Source organism: Symsagittifera roscoffensis, chromosome 1 (assembly GCF_963678635.1).
Source record: "Symsagittifera roscoffensis chromosome 1, txSymRosc1.1, whole genome shotgun sequence".
Classification (NCBI taxonomy): domain Eukaryota; kingdom Metazoa; phylum Xenacoelomorpha; order Acoela; family Convolutidae; genus Symsagittifera; species Symsagittifera roscoffensis.
In genome coordinates this window covers 73,576,234-73,601,411 of record NC_087062.1, presented here as the reverse complement: position 1 = coordinate 73,601,411, position 25,178 = coordinate 73,576,234, and the positions used below count along the sequence as shown (strand labels likewise).

The 25,178-nt window shown below is 37.2% G+C and overlaps 1 protein-coding gene across 1 annotated transcript; it reads left to right on the top strand.

Moving 5' to 3' along the window:
• The first annotated feature begins 770 nt into the window (after window positions 1–770).
• Window positions 771–25,130, top strand: LOC134857013 (uncharacterized). Its single transcript, XM_063873335.1, has 6 exons — window positions 771–1,209; window positions 1,889–1,979; window positions 8,077–8,196; window positions 8,278–8,298; window positions 19,987–20,138; window positions 24,634–25,130. The coding sequence occupies exons 1-6, from the start codon at window positions 815–817 to the stop codon at window positions 24,767–24,769; spliced, it is 915 nt and encodes a 304-aa protein (XP_063729405.1). The 5' UTR covers window positions 771–814; the 3' UTR covers window positions 24,770–25,130.
• The last annotated feature ends 48 nt before the right edge of the window (window positions 25,131–25,178 follow it).

The following is a 25,178-nucleotide window of genomic DNA, read 5'->3' as shown; positions in this document are numbered from 1 at the left end:
TTTAAAAATAAAATTTCTAGAATATTCCTACCCTCCTTCGCAATACTTTTTCGTTACAAAGGCCTTTATTCGTTTTTTTTTCGTGTCGCCGGAAGGTTGCGCTGTGCCATCTGGCAGAATGGCACAGGTAAGCAGCTTTTGTGGGATGTAACGGTAGTAGACTCCTTAGCTCCTTGTAGGATTAATGCCGGGTCTGTTTGTAACCCTGGTACGGCTGCCGCTGAAGCGGAAGAGCGAAAAATTGACAAGTATAAAGATCTTGTAAATGATGGATATCTTTTTCAACCGCTAGCTTTTGAAATTCAGGGCGCGGCCGGCCCCAGCACAGAAGTTTTTTTGAGCAAGCTTTGTAAGAACCTAAGCATATGCACTGAGGAACCCAGAGCAGGCAGCTTTTTAAAACAGAGAATCTCCCTGGCAATACAGATTGCGAACGCCGCTTGCGTACTCGGAACAATAAATGACAAAATAACTTTCGACGAAATTTTTTACTTGTAACACTTGTATATTATATTATCTCGTGTCGAGTTGCGTGTTCTTATTGAAGAAACGTAACCCGTATCGATTTTAATTGAAAAGGACTTAAACACTTGTCATCTTCTTTTATCATTATCACTTCCATATCTAGAAAATTCCAAGGATTTTTTCTGGAATACATGATGAAGGGACTCATGACTGTAACCTCGGTTACTATGATACTTTTGACCTTCTGATTACCTTTCTAATATCGCAAGCTTAAGCTTCGCATCTGTGTGGCTATCCTACAGAAACCATCGTGTGCTCTTTCCTGTTTTTTAGATGGGGTGAATTAAATATGACTGAATTGCAAGAACATGATGACAACGCAACAATTAATGAAACAGAAACGGACAACGAAAATGTTTTAGTGGAAAGAAACGGCGAGTTTTTGGTTGGAAATGATAATAGAAATGAGAAATTTGAAAATGAAGGCAGCAATGGCGGTCAAACGAGGGAACCAGACGCTCAGTCTGAAAGTGAGTTGCGAGAATACGCGGATGAAAATGAAGTCATTCAAAATGAAGGTGTCAATGGCGATGCTATTCCAGAAGAATTGAGTACCACGGAACACCAGAATGTTGATACATATGCTGAAAGCAGAACGGGAAAAACAGAAAAAACTGTAAAAAACCGGTCGGAGAAAAGCTCAGCTATTTCCTCTCCCACGACAATAAGTTTTAAAAGCGAAAAGTTAGTTTTGTACCAAGAAAAATATTAAAATGTGAAGTCTAACGTGTTCGGAACTATGTCCATCGTAAGGTTAATAGAACAGTTAGTTTTGTACGCTTTTAAAGAAAGTTAAATCATGCAAATACCTAATTCTGAGTAAAACTGGCATCATTTTATCAGAAACATTAAAAGTATTAAGTGTACCTGGTTTATTGTTCCGACCATTTGAACAATTCAAGCAAATAAAGCGAGTGAGCAGGCCTTGAAAATAGTTTTATTCGAGTAAAGTTAATTTTTTTAACCCGATTTTGAAATATAGAAAAAATTCAAAAAATATCTGCAAAAAAATATGAAATTTTATTTAATTTTTTTGTTTTTTGTCATTTTTCTACAAAACCTGTTGATTTTTTTGTTTTTTTTTGTCATTTTTCTACAAAACCTGTTGTCCAATTCGCCTAGTTTACTATGTCTGTTGAAGATGATGAGTCTGTTACTATGCCTAAATCGTAGTTTTTCGTTCGGATCTTTTTATCACACCACGCAGAAAAAGCGACACTAATTTGGAAAAAAATTTGTAGTTTTTTAAGACTATCGTCGGAACATTCTGTGCTACTTGCACAGAAACGAGCTGTCCTTGTTACTGAATTGTTGTTTTTGAAACCTAATGTTTTTCCCGTGTAATTTCGACCTTGTTTTGTAGAAGTAGAACTTTGGAGATGATCGAGGACGCAAGAAAAGAACACGCCAGAAAAATGAAACGTCAGAGAGATGCAGCTCGGAAACAACAAGAAGTATGCTTTTTTAAATTTTGTTTGAGACTTGAAAAAATATTGAGAAATTTAATTAAAATTGTCAGATAATTCTTTTTAAAAACCTGTGTATATTGCATTCGGGAACCAAGTCTGTTACAACATGCGAGTCAGCTAGCGAGCGTAGTTTTGCATTACATATCCTTTTTCTCATCCAATTTGCAAGTAAATGGGCTCATTTCTAGGCACTTATGCTGCAGAATCTGGTGAATTTAAAAGCAGTTGTTCTATATGCTTCGTTGTTGGCTAGTGTTTGTCAATTGTTCAGTGACCATTGTGCAGATGCGATAGCCTTATACTTATGAACTCGAGATCGGTTGTTCGACTCCAGCACATCGCAAAAGTTTTGTTTTTCACGGTTTTTTTACCTTTTCTTTTTTCAATAATTAAGTGTAAAAGAACGGAATGATTTTCACTTATATAGGTTGCGCTAATTTTTGTTCAGGGAAGTTTGTTCGCGCTTAATTTGTGCTTTTTTTGCGATTGAGTTTTGATTTTTTTTAACTTCAGTTCATTTCCTATGTTAAAAGGAAGGTAGGCTCCATTAGTGAACAGCAAAAGTGCAAGGGTAACAGAAAACGTGAATGATTTCTAGTTTTAAAAATGGACTTTAATTTTCCAAGCGAAACAAAAGGTTATCTGTTGATCCAATTTTCTCTAAATGGGATAAATCAAAGAAAATTGTGCCAATCGTTAACATTTCTTGAAATTTAAAGAGCTTTAACGAAGTTTTTCGAAAGTTGAAAAGTTTTCAAAAATTTTTACCAATTTTTTGTTTCCACAGTTTTTCAGAATTAGATTTTATTTTCCCAATGAATTTTATTCACTGGCACTCAGCTTATGTTTTTATCCAAGCGAGTATACTGTCATATTACGAATCCACTTTTTTGTAACCAAACTCGCTAATATAAGTACTCATATGGTGCCACTTTCGCTGTGTAGAATTGGCAAGTTTTTTTATTCGTAAAATGGCGCTAAAACATCGAAGTTTAACTCTACCTATTTAGAACTAAGTGTTCAATGCTTGAATTAAGCATAAATAGGCTATTACAAGCCCGATTGTTCGCTTAACGCTCGATTTTAGCTTAAAAATTAAAAGTTTTAAATCTGTTTTTCCCTCAATACTGGGACAGTTGTTTGAAGTTTGTTAAATGTCATTCGTATCAGGACCGAGAGGGCTTCATTATGATATATGATTCGACCCATTCCGATGTTTGTTTGTGGTTCCTGATTTTGCGTGAAAATCAAAAAAAAAGAAAAAACTGAATCACATATGGAAACAAAGTTCCTCCCCAATTTTCAAATGGCCCGAGCAATGAGCTTGTGAAATCCATTTAACTCGATCAAAATTGCTTTCCAATATAAGATTGGAAACTGTGAGGAAAATCTCGCCTAATTTTTAGTTTTAAAACTTAATTTTTGTTTGGATATGAGTCATAAATGTAGTGAATACTCTAATGTAGGTCTTGTATTTTACGGTTTGACTTAAAATTTGTTTTTCGTTCCGTTCATTTCCTTTGTTGAAGGGAAGGCAAACTCCACTATCGAACCGCAAAATAGTAAAGGTCACAAAAAGTTTGATCGATTTGTAGTATCGAAAAAGGATTTGCTTTTCAGGTTTCCCAGCGGAGTAATAAAAATTACCTGTTGATCCAGTTGGCTGAAATTTGGTTTAATTTAAGTTTATTTGAATCTTGGTTTTTAAATTGCCCTGGTTCATTTTTTTCTTTGAACTTCGAAAATCAGTCGATATTTTTTTTTACTGATTCCGAGTGTTCGTTAACTTTTAACCAACTGACTGTTAGTAAAGTTTTACGAATATCCAACTCAGTGGAGAAATTATCTGATTCAAATTTCTTAAAACAGCTAGTTAGTGAAAGTATAGGGATATCAAAGTTCAATCATTACACTTGCGAAGCAATGGCGATGCTATTCCAGAAGAATTGAGTACCACGGAGCTCCAGAATGTTGATACATACGCTGAAAGCAGAACGGGAAATACAGAAAAAAACTGTAAAAAACCGGTCGGAGAAAAGCTCAGCTATTTCCTCTCCCACGACAATAAGTTTTAAAAGCGAAAAGTTAGTTTTTTACCAAGAAAAATATTAAAATGTGAAGTCTAACGTGTTCGGAACTATGTCCATCGTAAGGTTAATAGAACAGTTAGTTTTGTACGCTTTTAAAGAAAGTTAAATCATGCAAATACGTAATTCTGAGTAAAACTGGCATCATTTTATCAGAAACATTAAAAGTATTAAGTGTACCTGGTTTATTGTTCCGACCATTTGAACAATTCAAGCAAATAAAGCGAGTGAGCAGGCCTTGAAATTAGTTTTTTTTCGAGTAAAGTTAATTTTTTTAACCCGATTTTGAAATATAGAAAAAATTCAAAAAATGTCTGCAAAAAAATTTGAAATTTTATTTAATTTTTTTTTGTCATTTTTCTACATATAAGTACTCATATGGTGCCACTTTTGCTGTGTAGAATTGGCAAGTTTTTTATTTGTAAAATGGCGCTAAAACATCGAAGTTTATTTCTACCTATTTGGAACTAAGTGTTCAATGCTTGAATTAAGAATAAATAGGCTATTGCAAGCCTGATTGTTCTCTTAACGCTCGATTTTAGCTTAAAAATTGGAAATTTTTATCTGTTTTTCCCTCAATACTGGGACAGTTGTTTGAAGTTTGTTAAATTTCATTCGTATCAGGACCGAGAGGGCTTCATTATGATATATGATTCGACCCATTGCCTGAGCAATGAGCTTGTGAAATCTATTTAACTCGATCAAAATTGCTATCCAATATAAGATTGGAAACTGTGTGGAAAATCTCGCCTAATTTTTAGTTTTAAAACTTAATTTTTGTTTGGATATGAGTCATAAATGTAGTGAATACTCTAATGTAGGTCTTGTATTTTACGGTTTGACTTAAAATTTGTTTTTCGTTCCGTTCATTTCCTTTGTTGAAGGGAAGGCAAACTCCACTATCGAACCGCAAAATAGTAAAGGTCACAAAAAGTTTGATCGATTTGTAGTATCGAAAAAGGATTTGCTTTTCAGGTTTCCCAGCGGAGTAATAAAAATTACCTGTTGATCCAGTTGGCTGAAATTTGGTTTAATTTAAGATTATTTGAATCTTGGTTTTTAAATTGCCCTGGTTCATTTTTTTCTTTGAACTTCGAAAATCAGTCGATATTTTTTTTACTGTTTCCGAGTGTTCGTTAACTTTTATCCAACTGTCTGTTAGTGAAGTTTTACGAATATCCAACTCAGTGGAGAAATTATCTAATGATTCAAATTTCTTAAAACAGCTAGTTATTGAAAGTATAGGGATATCAAAGTTCAATCATTACACTGGCGAAGCAATGGCGATGCTATTCCAGAAGAATTGAGTACCACGGAACACCAGAATGTTGATACATACGCTGAAAGCAGAACGGGAAATACAGAAAAAAACTGTAAAAAACCGGTCGAAGAAAAGCTCAGCTATTTCCTCTCCCACGACAATAAGTTTTAAAAGCGAATAGTTAGTTTTGTACCAAGAAAAATATTAAAATGTGAAGTCTAACGTGTTCGGAACTATGTCCATCGTAAGGTTAATAGAACAGTTAGTTTTGTACGCTTTTAAGGAAAGTTAAATCATGCAAATACCTAATTCTGAGTAAAACTGGCATCATTTTATCAGAAACATTAAAAGTATTAAGTGTAACTGGTTTATTGTTCCGACCATTTGAACAATTCAAGCAAATAAAGCGAGTGAGCAGGCCTTGAAATTAGTTTTATTCGATTAAAGTTAATTTTTTTAACCCGATTTTGAAATATAGAAAAAATTCAAAAAGTATCTGCAAAAAAATTTGAAATTTTATTTAATTTTTTTGTTTTTTTTTGTCATTTTTCTACATATAAGTACTCATATGGTGCCACTTTTGCTGTGTAGAATTGGCAAGTTTTTTATTCGTAAAATGGCGCTAAAACATCGAAGTTTATTTCTAACTATTTGGATTTAAGTGTTCAATGCTTGAATTAAGCATAAATAGGCTATTACAAGCCCGATTGTTCGCTTAACGCTCGATTTTAGCTTAAAAATTGAAAATTTTAATCTGTTTTTCCCTCAATACTGGGACAGTTGTTTGAAGTTTGTTAAATGTCATTCGTATCAGGACCGAGAGGGCTTCATTATGATATATGATTCGACCCATTCCGATGGTTGTTTGTGGTTCCTGATTTTGCGTGAAATTCAAAAAAAAAAGAAAACACTGAATCACATATGGAAACAAGTTCCTACCCAATTTTCAAATGGCCCGAGCAATGAGCTTGTGAAATCCATTTAACTCGATCAAAATTGCTATCCAATATAAGATTGGAAATTGTGTGGAAAATCTCGCCTAATTTTTAGTTTTAAAACTTAATTTTTGTTTTGATTTGAGTCATAAATGTAGTGAATACTCTAATGTAGGTCCTGTATTTTACGGTTTGACTTAAAATTTGTTTTTCGTTCCGTTCATTTCCTTTGTTAAAGGGGAGGCAAACTCCACTATCGAACCGCAAAATAGTAAAGGTCACAAAAAATTTAATCGATTTGTAGTATCGAAAAAGGATTTGCTTCTCAGGTTTCCCAGCGGAGTAATAAAAATTACCTGTTGATCCAGTTAGCTGAAATTTGGTTTAATTTAAGATTATTTGAATCTTGGTTTTTAATTTGCCCTGGTTCATTTTTTTCTTTGAACTTCGAAAATCAGTCGATATTTTTTACTGTTTCCGAGTGTTCGATAACTTTTATCCAACTGTCTGTTGGTAAAGTTTTACGAATATCCAACTCTGGAGAAATTATCTACTGATTGAAATTTCTTAAAACAGCTAGTTATTGAAAGTATAGGGATATCAAAGTTCAATCATTACACTTGCGAAGCATAGATTATTAGTACGAATTTTCTTTTTCTTTTTTTGAATAAGTAGGCTGATGTAGCAGTATACTTAATGTGCTTTGACATTTGATTAGTAAAAAAGTTAACACAGCTGATGCATTTTAATCATCAAATGAACCGAAAAAAGTTACTTGTTTCAATTAGCAGTAATTGATAAAAAAGCTCGATTTCAGAATTTTTCCAACTCACTGTAACTCGATATTTCTTTGAACTGCATAATTTGTACATAATTTGGCTGTATGCTTTCCAATTTATTACATGCAAACTTGTGTATTTTTGTATTTGGGGCAACTTTTGCTGCATCGAATTGTCAATATATTAGCATATATAGCTGCGTTATTGGTGGCTAGTTTTTTGGATTTTAAGCATTGGTGGCTGAGTGGTTGGTGCTTGAGACTGAAATTTGCTAGGTCGCAGATTGGAATCTGAAACGTAGCTGAGTTTTTGCTAATTCGGGGCTCATTTCTTCCTTTTATTTTTTCACTTGATAGATCTGCTTTTTGGCCGTGTTCTCGCAAGTGATTGCGAAGCGCAGCCTTGCCTCTTTGTAAAAGTTTCTTTAATTTGAAAAAGTTTTTTTTGTGGTATTATTGTTCTCTGATGTTCAAATGTTGTCCAATTAATTTTTACTGTTTTCTTTCGGTTGTTTTTCATCAAAAACGGTCAGTAGCTGATTTTTTTTGGGTGAGTGTAGTTTAGCGGACAAACCTCCATCCCCCCCCCCCCCCCCCCCCCAGGAATTTGACCCCCAGTGACCCAAAGAGTCCCCCTTTGTGCTATAAAGGGGAGTGCGTGCCTTATGGCCTTTTTTCAAAAATTTAGCTGTGGCGCAAAAAAATGGTCGAAATACGGTCTTCATAGTGAATTGCGAAAGCTCATGAAATCAATGAGGTCGACCTAAAAAATCCACCCCACCCTTCGCGAAAATCCTGGATCTGCCCCCTGAAAACGGTTTTGAGTGTAAAGAGATTTCTTTCAAGTTTTTTTTGTTCCTGCTCATTTTATGAGCACGTTTTGTTTTTGCGGCAGATACCGATTGAATTAGGCCAAGTTTTTCGTATTTTATGAATACTTTCTATTTCACCGTAAATTTTTCAAAAACTATCTGACCGTTGAGAAATCAAATCCATCCGTTCAGATTTTTTTGTTTTTCAGGAATTACAAGCCAAAGAAAAGGAGAGTCGAGCCATTTTTGACGAATGGTGTCGTCAGAAAGACCAAGAAGCGAGAGAAAAACGAAAGAAAGACCGACAGCAGCGCGAAAAGTTATACGAGGTAATTCCGTTTTCAACTGAAAAAGAAACTGAACTAAGTTTATCTGCCGTCTTGAATTAACATCACAGTGTTTTTGTTTAGGAAATCAATAAGGATGACAAGGTAAGACATCAGTGATTTTATCACTCAAACCCACGTTCGTTTGAAACATCATTTGTTTAAAATATTCTATATGATGGGACTATTCGTGACATCCACTGAGTTGCTTAAATAAGAAAAGTTGGACTCTCTCATTTGTTTTCTGTATCAAAAAGGATACTAAATGATGCATGGTTGTGTCATTACCACGTTCCTTGTAAACTAAGTTGAATTGACTCGACTGATTTACAGCATCAGAAACTAAAATTCACTCCTCTCCTGAGTTGACGTGATTGCAGTTTGCTTTCTCCAGTCTCTTCGATTGGTCCAATGGACCGGAATCGATTGGGATGGTGGCGTAAACTGAACAGTTGAAATGCTCATTCGTAATTTATTTTTGTTATAATTGATGTAGGATCCGTGTCATTACCACGTTCCTTGTAAGCTACAGTTGAATTGACTCGACTGATTTACAGCATCAGAAACTAAAATTCACTCCTCTCCTGAGTTGACGTGATTGCAGTTTGCTTTCTCCAGTCTCTTCGATTGGTCCAATGGACCGGAATCGATTGGGATGGTGGCGTAAACTGAACAGTTGAAATGCTCATTCGTAATTTATTTTTGTTATAATTGATGTAGGATCCGTGTCATTACCACGTTCCTTGTAAGCTACAGTTGAATTGACTCGACTGATTTACAGCATCAGAAACTAAAATTCACTCCTCTCCTGAGTTGACGTGATTGCAGTTTGCTTTCTCCAGTCTCTTCGATTGGTCCAATGGACCGGTATTGATTGGGATGGTGGCGTAAACTGAACAGTTGAAATGCTCATTTGTAAATTGTTTTTGTTATAATTGACGTAGGATCCATGTCATTACCACGTTCCTTGTAAGCTACAGTTGAATTGACTCGACTGATTTACAGCATCAGAAACTAAAATTCACTCCTCTCCTGAGTTGACGTGATTGCAGTTTGCTTTCTCCAGTCTCTTCGATTGGTCCAATGGACCGGTATCGATTGGGATGGTGGCGTAAACTGAACAGTTGAAATGCTCATTCGTAATTTATTTTTGTTATAATTGATGTAGGATCCGTGTCATTACCACGTTCCTTGTAAGCTACAGTTGAATTGACTCGACTGATTTACAGCATCAGAAACTAAAATTCACTCCTCTCCTGAGTTGACGTGATTGCAGTTTGCTTTCTCCAGTCTCTTCGGTTGGTCCAATGGACCGGTATCGATTGGGATGGTGGCGTAAACTGAACAGTTGAAATGCTCATTTGTAACTTATTTTTGTTATAATTGATGTAGGATCCGTGTCATTACCACGTTCCTTGTAAGCTACAGTTGAATTGACTCGACTGATTTACAGCATCAGAAACTAAAATTCACTCCTCTCCTGAGTTGACGTGATTGCAGTTTGCTTTCTCCAGTCTCTTCGGTTGGTCCAATGGACCGGTATCGATTGGGATGGTGGCGTAAAACTGAACAGTTGAAATGCTTATTCGCAATTTATTTTTGTTATAATTGATGTAGGATCCGTGTCATTACCACGTTCCTTGTAAGCTACAGTTGAATTGATTCGACTGATTTACAGCATCAGAAACTAAAATTCACTCCTCTCCTGAGTTGACGTGATTGCAGTTTGCTTTCTCCAGTCTCTTCGGTTGGTCCAATGGACCGGTATCGATTGGGATGGTGACGTAAACTGAACAGTTGAAATGCTCATTCGTAATTTATTTTTGTTATAATTGATATAGGATCCGTGTCATTACCACGTTCCTTTTAAGCTACAGTTGAATTGACTCGACTGATTTACAGCATCAGAAACTAAAATTCACTCCTCTCCTGAGTTGACGTGATTGCAGTTTGCTTTCTCCAGTCTCTTCGGTTGGTCCAATGGACCGGTATCGATTGGGATGGTGGCGTAAACTGAACAGTTGAAATGCTCATTCGTAATTTATTTTTGTTATAATTGATGTAAGATCCGTGTCATTACCACGTTCCTTGTAAGCTACAGTTGAATTGACTCGACTGATTTACAGCATCAGAAACTAAAATTCACTCCTCTCCTGAGTTGACGTGATTGCAGTTTGCTTTCTCCAGTCTCTTCGATTGGTCCAATGGACCGGTATCGATTGGGATGGTGGCGTAAACTGAACAGTTGAAATGCTCATTTGTAAATTGTTTTTGTTATAATTGACGTAGGATCCATGTCATTACCACGTTCCTTGTAAGCTACAGTTGAATTGACTCGACTGATTTACAGCATCAGAAACTAAAATTCACTCCTCTCCTGAGTTGACGTGATTGCAGTTTGCTTTCTCCAGTCTCTTCGGTTGGTCCAATGGACCGGTATCGATTGGGATGGTGACGTAAACTGAACAGTTGAAATGCTCATTCGTAATTTATTTTTGGTATAATTGATGTAGGATCCGTGTCATTACCACGTTCCTTGTAAGCTACAGTTGAATTGACTCAACTGATTTACAGCATCAGAAACTGAAATTCACTCCTCTCCTGAGTTGACGTGATTGCAGTTTGCTTTCTCCAGTCTCTTCGGTTGGTCCAATGGACCGGTATCGATTGGGATGGTGGCGTAAACTGAACAGTTGAAATGCTCATTTGTTATTTATTTTTGTTATAATTGATGTAGGATCCGTGTCGTTACCACGTTCCTTGTAAGCTACAGTTGAATTGACTCGACTGATTTACAGCATCAGAAACTAAAATTCACTCCTCTCCTGAGTTGACGTGATTGCAGTTTGCTTTCTCCAGTCTCTTCGGTTGGTCCAATGGACCGGTATCGATTGGGATGGTGGCGTAAACTGAACAGTTGAAATGCTCATTTGTAATTTATTTTTGTTATAATTGATGTAGGATCCGTGTCATTACCACGTTCCTTTTAAGCTACAGTTGAATTGACTCGGCTGATTTACAGCATCAGAAACTAAAATTCACTCTCCTGAGTTGACGTGATTGCAGTTTGCTTTCTCCAGTCTCTTCGGTTGGCCCAATGGACCGCTATCGATTGGGATGGTGGCGTAAACTGAACAGTTGAAATGCTAATTCGTAATTTATTTTTGTTATATTGATGTAGAATCCGTGTCATTACCACGTTCCTTGTAAGCTACAGTTGAATTGATTCGACTGATTTACAGCATCAGAAACTAAAATTCACTCCTCTCCTGAGTTGACGTGATTGCAGTTTGCTTTCTCCAGTCTCTTCGGTTGGTCCAATGGACCGGTATCGATTGGGATGGTGGCGTAAACTGAACAGTTGAAATGCTCATTCGTAATTTATTTTTGTTATAATTGATGTAGGATCCGTGTCATTACCACGTTCCTTGTAAGCTACAGGTGAATTGACTCGACTGATTTACAGCATCAGAAACTAAAATTTACTCCTCTCCCGAGTTGACGTGATTGCAGTTTGCTTTCTCCAGTCTCTTCGGTTGGTCCAATGGACCGGTATCGATTGGGATGGTGGCGTAAACTGAACAGTTGAAATGCTCATTCGTAATTTTTTTTTGTTATAATTGATGTAGGATCCGTGTCATTACCACGTTCCTTGTAAGCTACAGTTGAATTGACTCGACTGATTTACAGCATCAGAAACTAAAATTCACTCCTCTCCTGAGTTGACGTGATTGCAGTTTGCTTTCTCCAGTCTCTTCGGTTGGTCCAATGGACCTGTATCGATTGGGATGGTGGCGTAAACTGAACAGTTGAAATGCTCATTTGTAATTTATTTTTGTTATAATTGATGTAGGATCCGTGTCATTACCACGTTCCTTGTAAGCTACAGTTGAATTGACTCGACTGATTTACAGCATCAGAAACTAAAATTCACTCCTCTCCTGAGTTGACGTGATTGCAGTTTGCTTTCTCCAGTCTCTTCGGTTGGTCCAATGGACCGGTATCGATTGGGATGGTGGCGTAAACTGAACAGTTGAAATGCTCATTCGTAATTTTTTTTTATAATTGATGTAGGATCCGTGTCATTACCACGTTCCTTGTAAGCTACAGTTGAATTGACTCGACTGATTTACAGCATCAGAAACTAAAATTCACTCCTCTCCTGAGTTGACGTGATTGCAGTTTGCTTTCTCCAGTCTCTTCGGTTCGTCCAATGGACCTGTATCGATTGGGATGGTGGCGTAAACTGACGGTTGAAATGCTCATTTGTAATTTTATTTTGTTATAATTGATGTAGGATCCGTGTCATTACCACGTTCCTTGTAAGCTACAGTTGAATTGACTCGACTAATTTACAGCATCAGAAACTAAAATTCACTCCTCTCCTGAGTTGACGTGATTGCAGTTTGCTTTCTCCAGTCTCTTCGGTTGGTCCAATGGACCGGTATCGATTGGGATGGTGGCGTAAACTGAACAGTTGAAATGCTCATTCGTAATTTATTTTTGTTATAGTTGATGTAGGATCCGTGTCATTACCACGTTCCTTGTAAGCTACAGTTGAATTGACTCGACTGATTTACAGCATCAGAAACTAAAATTCACTCCTCTCCTGAGTTGACGTGATTGCAGTTTGCTTTCTCCAGTCTCTTCGGTTGGTCCAATGGACCGGTATCGATTGGGATGGTGGCGTAAACTGAACAGTTGAAATGCTCATTTGTAAATTGTTTTTGTTATAATTGATGTAGGATCCGTGTCATTACCACGTTCCTTGTTAGCTACAGTTGAATTGACTCGACTGATTTACAGCATCAGAAACTAAAATTCACTCCTCTCCTGAGTTGACGTGATTGCAGTTTGCTTTCTCCAGTCTCTTCGGTTGGTCCAATGGACCGGTATCGATTGGGATGGTGGCGTAAACTGAACAGTTGAAATGCTCATTTGTAATTTATTTTTGTTATAATTGATGTAGGATCCGTGTCATTGCCACGTTCTTTGTAAGCTACAGTTGAATCGACTCGACTGATTTACAGCATCAGAAACTAAAATTCACTCCTCTCCTGAGTTGATGTGATTGCAGTTTGCTTTCTCCATTCTCTTCGGTTGGTCCAATGGACCGGTATCGATTGGGATGGTGGCGTAAACTGAACAGTTGATATGCTCATTCGTAATTTTTTTTTTGTTATAATTGATGTAGGATCCGTGTCATTACCACGCCACGTTCCTTGTAAACTAAGTTGAATTGACTCGACTGATTTACAGCATCAGAAACTAAAATTCACTCCTCTCCTGAGTTGACGTGATTGCAGTTTGCTTTCTCCAGTCTCTTCGGTTGGTCCAATGGACCTGTATCGATTGGGATGGTGGCGTAAACTGAACAGTTGAAATGCTCATTTGTAATTTTTTTTGTTATAATTGATGTAGGATCCGTGTCATTACCACGTTCCTTGTAAGCTACAGTTGAATTGACTCGACTGATTTACAGCATCAGAAACTAAAGTTCACTCTTCTCCTGAGTTGACGTGATTGCAGTTTGCTTTCTCCAGTCTCTTCGGTTGGTCCAATGGACCTGTATCGATTGGGATGGTGGCGTAAACTGAACAGTTGAAATGCTCATTTGTAATTTATTTTTGTTATAATTGATGTAGGATCCGTGTCATTACCACGTTCCTTGTAAGCTACAGTTGAATTGACTCGACTGATTTACAGCATCAGAAACTAAAATTCACTCCTCTCCTGAGTTGACGTGATTGCAGTTTGCTTTCTCCAGTCTCTTCGGTTGGTCCAATGGACCGGTATCGATTGGGATGGTGGCGTAAACTGAACAGTTGAAATGCTCATTCGTAATTTTTTTTTGTTATAATTGATGTAGGATCCGTGTCATTACCACGTTCCTTGTAAGCTACAGTTGAATTGACTCGACTGATTTACAGCATCAAAAACTAAAATTCACTCCTCTCCTGAGTTGACGTGATTGCAGTTTGCTTTCTCCAGTCTTTTCGGTTGGTCCAATGGACCTGTATCGATTGGGATGGTGGCGTAAACTGACGGTTGAAATGCTCATTTGTAATTTTATTTTGTTATAATTGATGTAGGATCCGTGTCATTACCACGTTCCTTGTAAGCTACAGTTGAATTGACTCGACTAATTTACAGCATCAGAAACTAAAATTCACTCCTCTCCTGAGTTGACGTGATTGCAGTTTGCTTTCTCCAGTCTCTTCGGTTGGTCCAATGGACCGGTATCGATTGGGATGGTGGCGTAAACTGAACAGTTGAAATGCTCATTTGTAAATTGTTTTTGTTATAATTGATGTAGGATCCGTGTCATTACCACGTTCCTTGTAAGCTACAGTTGAATTGACTCGACTGATTTACAGCATCAGAAACTAAAATTCACTCCTCTCCTGAGTTGACGTGATTGCAGTTTGCTTTCTCCAGTCTCTTCGGTTGGTCCAATGGACCGGTATCGATTGGGATGGTGGCGTAAACTGAACAGTTGAAATGCTCATTTGTAATTTATTTTTGTTATAATTGATGTAGGATCCGTGTCATTGCCACGTTCTTTGTAAGCTACAGTTGAATCGACTCGACTGATTTACAGCATCAGAAACTAAAATTCACTCCTCTCCTGAGTTGATGTGATTGCAGTTTGCTTTCTCCATTCTCTTCGGTTGGTCCAATGGACCGGTATCGATTGGGATGGTGGCGTAAACTGAACAGTTGATATGCTCATTTGTAATTTATTTTTGTTATAATTGATGTAGGATCCGTGTCATTACCACGTTCCTTGTAAACTAAGTTGAATTGACTCGACTGATTTACAGCATCAGAAACTAAAATTCACTCCTCTCCTGAGTTGACGTGATTGCAGTTTGCTTTCTCCAGTCTCTTCGGTTGGTCCAATGGACCGGTATCGATTGGGATGGTGGCGTAAACTGAACAGTTGAAATGCTCATTTGTAAATTATTTCAGTTATAATTGATGTAGGATCCGTGTCATTACCACGTTCCTTGTAAGCTACAGTTGAATTGACTCGACTGATTTACAGCATCAGAAACTAAAATTCACTCCTCTCCTGAGTTGACGTGATTGCAGTTTGCTTTCTCCAGTCTCTTCGGTTGGTCCAATGGACCGGTATCAATTGGGATGGTGGCGTAAACTGAACAGTTGAAATGCTCATTTGTAAATTGTTTTTGTTATATTGATGTAGGATCCGTGTCATTACCACGTTCCTTGTAAGCTACAGTTGAATTGACTCGACTGATTTACAGCATCAGAAACTAAAATTCACTCCTCTCCTGAGTTGACGTGATTGCAGTTTGCTTTCTCCAGTCTCTTCGGTTGGTCCAATGGACCGGTATCGATTGGGATGGTGGCGTAAAACTGAACAGTTGAAATGCTCATTCGCAATTTATTTTTGTTATAATTGATGTAGGATCCGTGTCATTACCACGTTCCTTGTAACTACAGTTGAATTGATTCGACTGATTTACAGCATCAGAAACTAAAATTCACTCCTCTCCTGAGTTGACGTGATTGCAGTTTGCTTTCTCCAGTCTCTTCGGTTGGTCCAATGGACCGGTATCGATTGGGATGGTCACGTAAACTGAACAGTTGAAATGCTCATTTGTAAATTGTTTTTGTTATAATTGACGTAGGATCCATGTCATTACCACGTTCCTTGTAAGCTACAGTTGAATTGACTCGACTGATTTACAGCATCAGAAACTAAAATTCACTCCTCTCCTGAGTTGACGTGATTGCAGTTTGCTTTCTCCAGTCTCTTCGGTTAGTCCAATGGACCGGTATCGATTGGGATGGTGGCGTAAACTGAACAGTTGAAATGCTCATTTGTAAATTATTTTTGTTATAATTGATGTAGGATCCGTGTCATTACCACGTTCCTTGTAAGCTACAGTTGAATTGACTCGACTGATTTACAGCATCAGAAACTAAAATTCACTCCTCTCCTGAGTTGACGTGATTGCAGTTTGCTTTTTCCAGTCTCTTCGGTTGGTCCAATGGACCGGTATCGATTGGGATGGTGGCGTAAACTGAACAGTTGAAATGCTCATTTGTAAATTGTTTTTGTTATAATTGATGTAGGATCCGTGTCATTACCACGTTCCTTGTAAGCTACAGTTGAATTGACTCGACTGATTTACAGCATCAGAAACTAAAATTCACTCCTCTCCTGAGTTGACGTGATTGCAGTTTGCTTTCTGCAGTCTCTTCGGTTGGTCCAATGGACCGGTATCGATTGGGATGGTGGCGTAAACTGAACAGTTGATATGCTCATTTGTAATTTGTTTTTGTTATAATTGATGTAGGATCCGTGTCATTACCACGTTCCTTGTAAACTAAGTTGAATTGACTCGACTGATTTACAGCATCAGAAACTAAAATTCACTCCTCTCCTGAGTGGACGTGATTGCAGTTTGCTTTCTCCAGTCTCTTCGGTTGGTCCAATAAACCGGTATCGATTGGGATGGTGGCGTAAACTGAACAGTTGAAATGCTCATTTGTAAATTATTTTTGTTATAATTGATGTAGGATCCGTGTCATTACCACGTTCCTTGTAAGCTACAGTTGAATTGACTCGACTGATTTACAGCATCAGAAACTAAAATTCACTCCTCTCCTGAGTTGACGTGATTGCAGTTTGCTTTCTCCAGTCTCTTCGGTTGGTCCAATGGACCGGTATCGATTGGGATGGTGGCGTAAACTGAACAGTTGAAATGCTCATTTGTAATTTATTTTTGTTATAATTGATGTAGGATCCGTGTCATTACCACGTTCCTTGTAAGCTACAGTTGAATTGACTCGACTGATTTACACCATCAGAAACTAAAGTTCACTCCTCTCCTGAGTTGACGTGATTGCAGTTTGCTTTCTCCAGTCTCTTCGGTTGGTCCAATGGACCGGTATCGATTGGGATGGTGGCGTAAACTGAACAGTTGAAATGCTCATTTGTAATTTATTTTTGTTATAATTGATGTAGGATCCGTGTCATTACCACGTTCCTTGTAAGCTACAGTTGAATTGACTCGACTGATTTACAGCATCAGAAACTAAAATTCACTCCTCTCCTGAGTTGACGTGATTGCAGTTTGCTTTCTCCAGTCTCTTCGGTTGGTCCAATGGACCGGTATCGATTGGGATGGTGGCGTAAACTGAACAGTTGAAATGCTCATTTGTAAATTATTTTTGTTATAATTGATGTAGGATCTGTGTCATTACCACGTTCCTTGTAAGCTACAGTTGAATTGACTCGACTGATTTACAGCATCAGAAACTAAAATTCACTCCTCTCCTGAGTTGACGTGATTGCAGTTTGCTTTCTCCAGTCTCTTCGGTTGGTCCAATGGACCGGTATCGATTGGGATGGTGGCGTAAACTGAACAGTTGAAATGCTCATTTGTAATTTATTTTTGTTATAATTGATGTAGGATCCGTGTCATTGCCACGTTCTTTGTAAGCTACAGTTGAATCGACTCGACTGATTTACAGCATCAGAAACTAAAATTCACTCCTCTCCTGAGTTGACGTGATTGCAGTTTGCTTTCTCCAGTCTCTTCGGTTGGTCCAATGGACCGGTATCGATTGGGATGGTGGCGTAAACTGAACAGTTGATATGCTCATTTGTAATTTGTTTTTGTTATAATTGATGTAGGATCCGTGTCATTACCACGTTCCTTGTAAACTAAGTTGAATTGACTCGACTGATTTACAGCATCAGAAACTAAAATTCACTCCTCTCCTGAGTGGAAGTGATTGCAGTTTGCTTTCTCCAGTCTCTTCGGTTGGTCCAATAAACCGGTATCGATTGGGATGGTGGCGTAAACTGAACAGTTGAAATGCTCATTTGTAAATTATTTTTGTTATAATTGATGTAGGATCCGTGTCATTACCACGTTCCTTGTAAGCTACAGTTGAATTGACTCGACTGATTTACAGCATCAGAAACTAAAATTCACTCCTCTCCTGAGTTGACGTGATTGCAGTTTGCTTTCTCCAGTCTCTTCGGTTGGTCCAATGGACCGGTATCGATTGGGATGGTGGCGTAAACTGAACAGTTGAAATGCTCATTTGTAATTTATTTTTGTTATAATTGATGTAGGATCCGTGTCATTACCACGTTCCTTGTAAGCTACAGTTGAATTGACTCGACTGATTTACACCATCAGAAACTAAAGTTCACTCCTCTCCTGAGTTGACGTGATTGCAGTTTGCTTTCTCCAGTCTCTTCGGTTGGTCCAATGGACCGGTATCGATTGGGATGGTGGCGTAAACTGAACAGTTGAAATGCTCATTTGTAATTTATTTTTGTTATAATTGATGTAGGATCCGTGTCATTACCACGTTCCTTGTAAGCTACAGTTGAATTGACTCGACTGATTTACAGCATCAGAAACTAAAATTCACTCCTCTCCTGAGTTGACGTGATTGCAGTTTGCTTTCTCCAGTCTCTTCGGTTGGTCCAATGGACCGGTATCGATTGGGATGGTGGCGTAAACTGAACAGTTGAAATGCTCATTTGTAAATTATTTTTGTTATAATTGATGTAGGATCTGTGTCATTACCACGTTCCTTGTAAGCTACAGTTGAATTGACTCGACTGATTTACAGCATCAGAAACTAAAATTCACTCCTCTCCTGAGTTGACGTGATTGCAGTTTGCTTTCTCCAGTCTCTTCGGTTGGTCCAATGGACCGGTATCGATTGGGATGGTGGCGTAAATTGAACAGTTGAAATGCTCATTTGTAATTTATTTTTGTTATAATTGATGTAGGATCCGTGTCATTACCACGTTCCTTGTAAGCTACAGTTGAATTGACTCGACTGATTTACAGCATCAGAAACTAAAGTTCACTCCTCTCCTGAGTTGACGTGATTGCAGTTTGTTTTCTCCAGTCTCTTCGGTTGGTCCAATGGACCGGTATCGATTGGGATGGTGGCCTAAACTGAACAGTTGAAATGCTCATTTGTAATTTATATTTGTTATAATTGATGTAGGATCCGTGTCATTACCACGTTCCTTGTAAGCTACAGTTGAATTGACTCGACTGATTTACAGCATCAGAAACTAAAGTTCACTCCTCTCCTGAGTTGACGTGATTGCAGTTTGCTTTCTCCAGTCTCTTCGGTTGGTCCAATGGACCGGTATCGATTGGGATGGTGGCGTAAACTGAACAGTTGAAATGCTCATTTGTAATTTATTTTTGTTATAATTGATATAGGATCCGTGTCATTACCACGTTCCTTGTAAGCTACAGTTGAATTGACTCGACTGATTTACAGCATCAGAAACTAAAATTCACTCCTCTCCTGAGTTGACGTGATTGCAGTTTGCTTTCTCCAGTCTCTTCGGTTGGTCCAATAGACCGGTATCGATTGGGATGGTTGCGTAAACTGAACACTTGAGTGCTTATTTGTAGATCAGTTTGTTTTAATTATTGTAGGATCCTTGTAATTGCCTCGTTTATTTTACTCAGCAGTCGATTTAGCTCGACTGTTTTACAGCAAAAAAGCAATCCTCAATCCTCCGCTGAATTGTCATGATAGTTTTTTGCCTTTTCCAGTCTCCTAGATTGATCGTTTTCCACCGGTACAGTAATTTTTTTAAATAAAAGCTTTAGTTGGTTCCTTCCCGCCTCCTCCATAAATTTTTAATCAGTGAGTTTAAAAACCCTGCTTTTGAAATCACCGCAGCCATTAATCCAAATTTTTATATGTATTTTTTGATTAGTAATTGTTTATAAATTAGAGTAGTGATGAAAGTTTATTGTGAAGGAGGAGCGTGCGCGGGCTAGTTTTCATGAGTGGGTTCGGGAGAAGGAGCGACAGAGTGAAAGGGACAAGTTAATGCTGCAGTACAAGCGACAGGAAGAGCAGATGGCACAGTTCACACGAACCCAGGAGGACTCGGACATCGCATTCAAAAAGTAATTCAACAACAATGTGTAAAATGACAGTTTTAAACGTCACGACAGTGTTTTGATTTTTTTTTTCACTTGGCCTGTTTTTTTATGCGCCCGGTGGTTTTCTGCAGCGTTTTTGATGGTTAAAAAAATCGAATTTTGCATCAGCAGCGAAGCTTCAACATTTTTAAGTCGACTTAAATGCCTCTTATTCTGAGTTTTTCTTTAAGTGTCAATAAATGTAGTGAAAATCCTTAGTTGGGTAAGATTTTTTTTCGATTTTTTGATAAAGACTAAAAGTTGTTACGCTCAATTTTTTTTCCCGCAGTTTGACTAGCTGTTTACCCTTGTGATAAGCAAGGGTATTGCAAATGGGTTCCAGAATTTTTTCCAGTTGCTAACTTTGTTCACAGGACCCACTCCTCGACTCCTTCACCTCTCTGTCCTCGTTGTAATTCCAACTCGATTTGCTTACACAAGCAATGCTTGTGTTATAGTATGAACTATCTTTTTTTCCAGCCTAAATTACAAATATTGTTGCGACGCAATTATTGTTGCGATAAAATGTGTTCATTTTGAAAGTGTTCATTTTGATCAATAACCTGCTATTAAGTACAGCCAATGCTAAGGATATCAAAACATACTATTATTGTTCCGACTTTAGTAACGAAAGTAGCAGAATATTTGTGCTCGGGGTGGTTTTTTCCTCAGACAAATTTCGACTTTTTAACTAGCCATTTTTTAACGGGACTTTATTATATCATTCAAAAAGTTTTGTTGTTCTGAGCTTAAATTTAAGATATTTCACCTGTGATCGTTTTTGTAAAGTTATGGGAGTTAACAAATTGCCATTTTGGCTAATTTGAGACAATTAACGCGCGATATATTTCTCGCTATTAACGCTTAAGCGGAGATTTAATCCGTCATTGAAATTGTTCCAAATTGGTTGAAGGAAGCTTGTTTGCCTTAATTGATTTCTTACTAGGAACGAAATGTGTCATTTTGTACTTAATATGGCGTGTGGTTCACAAAAAATCTCAAATTAAAAAATATATATTTTATTTTCATTACATTTACTTTTTTCATGTTATTACTGCTCGATAGACTGCTCTATAAACTGAGGCATGCTAGTTGGTATTTTTTTCCAAATTGACTGGTACTGCTAATGCGTCATAATTGGCGTGCGTCACTTAGACACTTTTGAAGACTCAAAGTTTTACTAATTCAGTTTCCCAGTAGCATTATCGGTCATTTTTTTTGCTTGTGTTTGCGAAGTGCAACTTCGCCTCTGCGTAAAAAATTTTTTGCTTTTTTTTGGTGTAATAGGTTTGGGCCCGCTTACACTCGCAAATAAAAGTGTTCGTTAGAAGTGTTCATTTATTTGAAAATTTCACTGTAGCCTTGGAAATTGCATAGCATCTGTTCTGCTTTATTTGTGACTGAGTGGCTCATGGTACCTAATAAGCTTCCGTGGCGTAGTGTTTAGTGTGTGAGACTCTTAATCTCTAGGTCGCAGGTTCGAATCTTGGATGTAGACTAATTTTTGCTAATTCGAGGATTATTTTTAATTTTTATCTTCGGACTTTATAGGGCTGCTTTTTGTCATTTCTCGAAGAATTTTTCTCATCAAGCGCCTCAATATGTGGCCACTAAGCCGGTATAAACACAGACGCGAAGCTTGCTTCGCAAACACTTGCGAGAAATGACAAAAAGCAGCCCTATAGTGGCCACATATTGAGGCGCTTGATGAGAAAAATTCTTCTCTGTGCGTTGTGTGTTTTAAGGTAGAGTGGAACTTGACTTTTTTTTTAAGTTTCAATTTTTTTTCTAAAACTTTGGGGTTTTTGTCCTTTTTTTGGCCCATAAGGTTTCGGAGGTTTTTATATCGCCTTAAGGACCTCATATTGCGCCGTTTGGGGAGTAAAAAGTTTTTGTGTGCGTGTGTGCTTTTAGGGAGAGTAGAACTTTTTTTAGGTTCAAATTTTTAACTTTTTTTTCAGTTGGAAGGGTTTTTTTGCTCATAATTTTCGGCTTGGTTACTACTTGTTAAGATTTTTTCGGATAGTATTTTTGCATTCTACTGACTAGGCATGTTTTATCAAATCTATTTTAATAGATTTTGATAGATCTGTGTGCATGTATAGTTAAATATATTTTTCGACATTTTCGTTTTTTTTTGGCTGATGGTTTCTCGGCTTTTTTGTTCTCGATTAAGCTCTCGGTTTAGTCTTTTTTTATCAGTTTTCATTTTGCCGAAATAGTTCGGTAGAGTTTTAGCTTATTGACTTCCGACTTTTATTCCGTCGGCTTATTTACCGAATATCTTATTTTCTACAATTTTCCGATCTTATTTTTCAAATTGATAAGACCCGGCGCCAAATTTTCCAATGCGCAAATTCAACACCAATGGGACCTCTTAAAAAGGTTTCGTTTTGCCAGATTAAATGTTTCAAATGTAACATAGTTGGAAGTCATTTTTGCTAAATGGTAAGCTTCATGCTGTTTCAACCCTGTATTTGTTGTAGCGCAAGTGGTGCGAAGCTCAGCTTAGCCTCTGTCTTTGAAGTTCACTTCAAATTTATTCGCTAAAAGTAAAGCGAATTGCGCTTCCTAGTAGCAAAAGTGCAAAATCTAAGAAGTGCAAAATCTAAAAAGTGCAAAATCTTAAAAAGTCTCGGATCCCTTTAAGTATCCCCCTTGGGTACCTAGTAACGAATTGCTTCGCCTATAAAGAATGAATTCAATGGTTAAGCATACGTGATTTTTTTAACCTAATAACGAATCTCTCCCCCCCCCCTTTTTGCAAAAGAGGAAAAAAGTTAAAGAGATCATATTTCTCTAGTTGTAAGTTGAAATATATTTTTTCTTCGAAAAATCAAAAGTTGGAAAGTTTCCAAAATGATAGTCATGTTTTAATTGCTTGGTTTATTTTTATACTCCTGTTTTTCGGATTTGTTTGTTTTTTCTTATATTCTTTGGTCTAGCCCTTTTTTTAGTTTTGTCCTTTTTAAGTGTTTGATCTTTCGTAGTTTGACATTCGATTTCTTTTAAGTTTAAACTTAAATTCATTTTTTGAGAAAAGACAATTAACGCTCTACAATTACGAATGTGCAAATCGCGCAGTAAAACGTGACAACTTCTAGTTTCAAGATTTTATTTTCACTATTAGGTTTCCCTGCGTAGTAAAAAAATACCTGTCAACCCTGTTTTCTCTTATTGGTTTGGTTTTGTGAAAAGTTGCTCAATCATAAAAAAATTCTTGAAACTATGATATTTGACGTAATTAGTTTTTTTCAAAGTACAGTCAGAACTTTTCGAATTTCCTGTCTCGTTACTGTTTGAAGTTTTTTCAAGGCGTATTTCTAAATTTTCCCTTGCCTTTTGAGTGATTTGATACCGTTTTTCCCTGTGTTTATTCATGACATGAATTTTCAGTCATGCCATGTCATCAATAGAGCGGTAAAATCTTACAAAATTACTTATTTTATGGCAAATTGTTCACAATTTTGATGAAGTAATTATGAAGAGAATAATTTAAGACATAGCAAAATAATCTTAGATATTGTTTGCAAACTGCGGTTTCGCCTTTGGAAAGCAAGCAATGAGAACTTCTTGCAATAGCAAAGGTGACCAGTTGCTCTGACCACAGTAATCACTGCAACTTGTTATAAAAAATGTTAAAATTAGCAACAACAATGAAATAGATTTGATAGGATGCCTCACTTGACCAGCTACGACCTCGATCATATCACTCTTTTTGTTCTGACGTTTTGAGAAATGTGGAGGAACCATGTATTAGTGTTTAAGTTTTTGTCTTTTTACTTTCCACGAAAAATTAGGTACCACAAATAATCATTGGAATGGGTCGAGTGATATACCAAATTAAAGCCCTTTCAGTCGTGATTTGGATTTGAATGACATAAGAAAATTTTGAGCCAATAAAGCGAGCGAGCTAGCAGGCGTACAACCGACTTATTATGCTTATTTTAAGCCCTGAAAACTTAGTTTTGAGCAAGTAAAGTTAGTTCCTGGAGCTTTTAGTGCCATTTTGAGAACCAAAAAATTCAATAAATTTTCTACTAAAACAATATTGACTTTTTTATTTTTTGTTCTTTTGGTCATTTTTCTGCAAAATTTTTGTCAAATTTGCCTATATTACAGTGACTGTCGAATATGCCTAAATTATAGTTTTACGCCAGATCCTTTTATCACACCACGCAGAAAGAACACTAGTTTGAACAACGATTTTTTTTGTAGTTTTTTAAAGATTATGGTTAGAAAATTCTGTGCTTTTTTGCACAGTAACCGGCTATCCTTGTTATTTTGTGAATTTGAGTGAGTGAATTTAGCATTGAGTTTGTTTAGCTAAGTTGCACTGCGAGTTGTACACAAAATACAAGTTTCCCAAAGTATTTTTCTGCTAGTTATCAAACTCACTGTCAGGTTTTACCCTGAAATAATTCGTAAAAGGCATCGTTCGTAATTCTGTTTTGCGTAACAAGGATGACCTGTTGGTTAGGTGGCTGAAGCAGAAGAAACGACAAGAGGAGGAGCAAGTGAAGTCGATGCGACAACGCACAAGACGCACTGAGAAGATGAGACAAAAGTGGGAGAGGTACAACTACCGCAGTTTCTTCGACAACACACCACTCTGAACTGGTCAGCCCAACCAGCGATCGATGAAAGAAACACTCTTGTGCCATGTAGTTTTAAGTGGGATACGGGTTGAAACTAGGTAACCTGTATGTAAGATATGATATTGAAACAACCACGCAAAAAAAGGTGAATAGTTGTAGAATTGCGACTGGCTGTACCCATGTTGCCAAATAAAAGTGCTGCCAACATGCAAATAATGTCGATGCTATGTAAATTTGTATTTAAAAAATTTGAAAGTTTGTATATACGGGGCCTGTATAGTTTTTATAAAATAAAGCTGTACAATATGTATATAGTTTCAAATTATATACCTTAACATATTAGACTGTTTGTAAAAATTTAATTTTTTTCCTTTGTTCAGTAGATTGCAGAAAAAAGTTAAAGTTATTCAAGGAGTTCCTGAGAATT

Excerpts from the sequence above, each read along its gene's own strand:
- LOC134857013 (XM_063873335.1), top strand. The coding sequence starts at position 815 with ATGACTGAATTGCAAGAACATGATGACAACGCAACAATTAATGAAACA. Across the intron at positions 8,197-8,277 it reads AGCGCGAAAAGTTATACGAG|GAAATCAATAAGGATGACAA; the intron begins GTAATTCCGTTT and ends GTTTTTGTTTAG. Across the intron at positions 8,299-19,986 it reads AAATCAATAAGGATGACAAG|GAGGAGCGTGCGCGGGCTAG; the intron begins GTAAGACATCAG and ends TTTATTGTGAAG.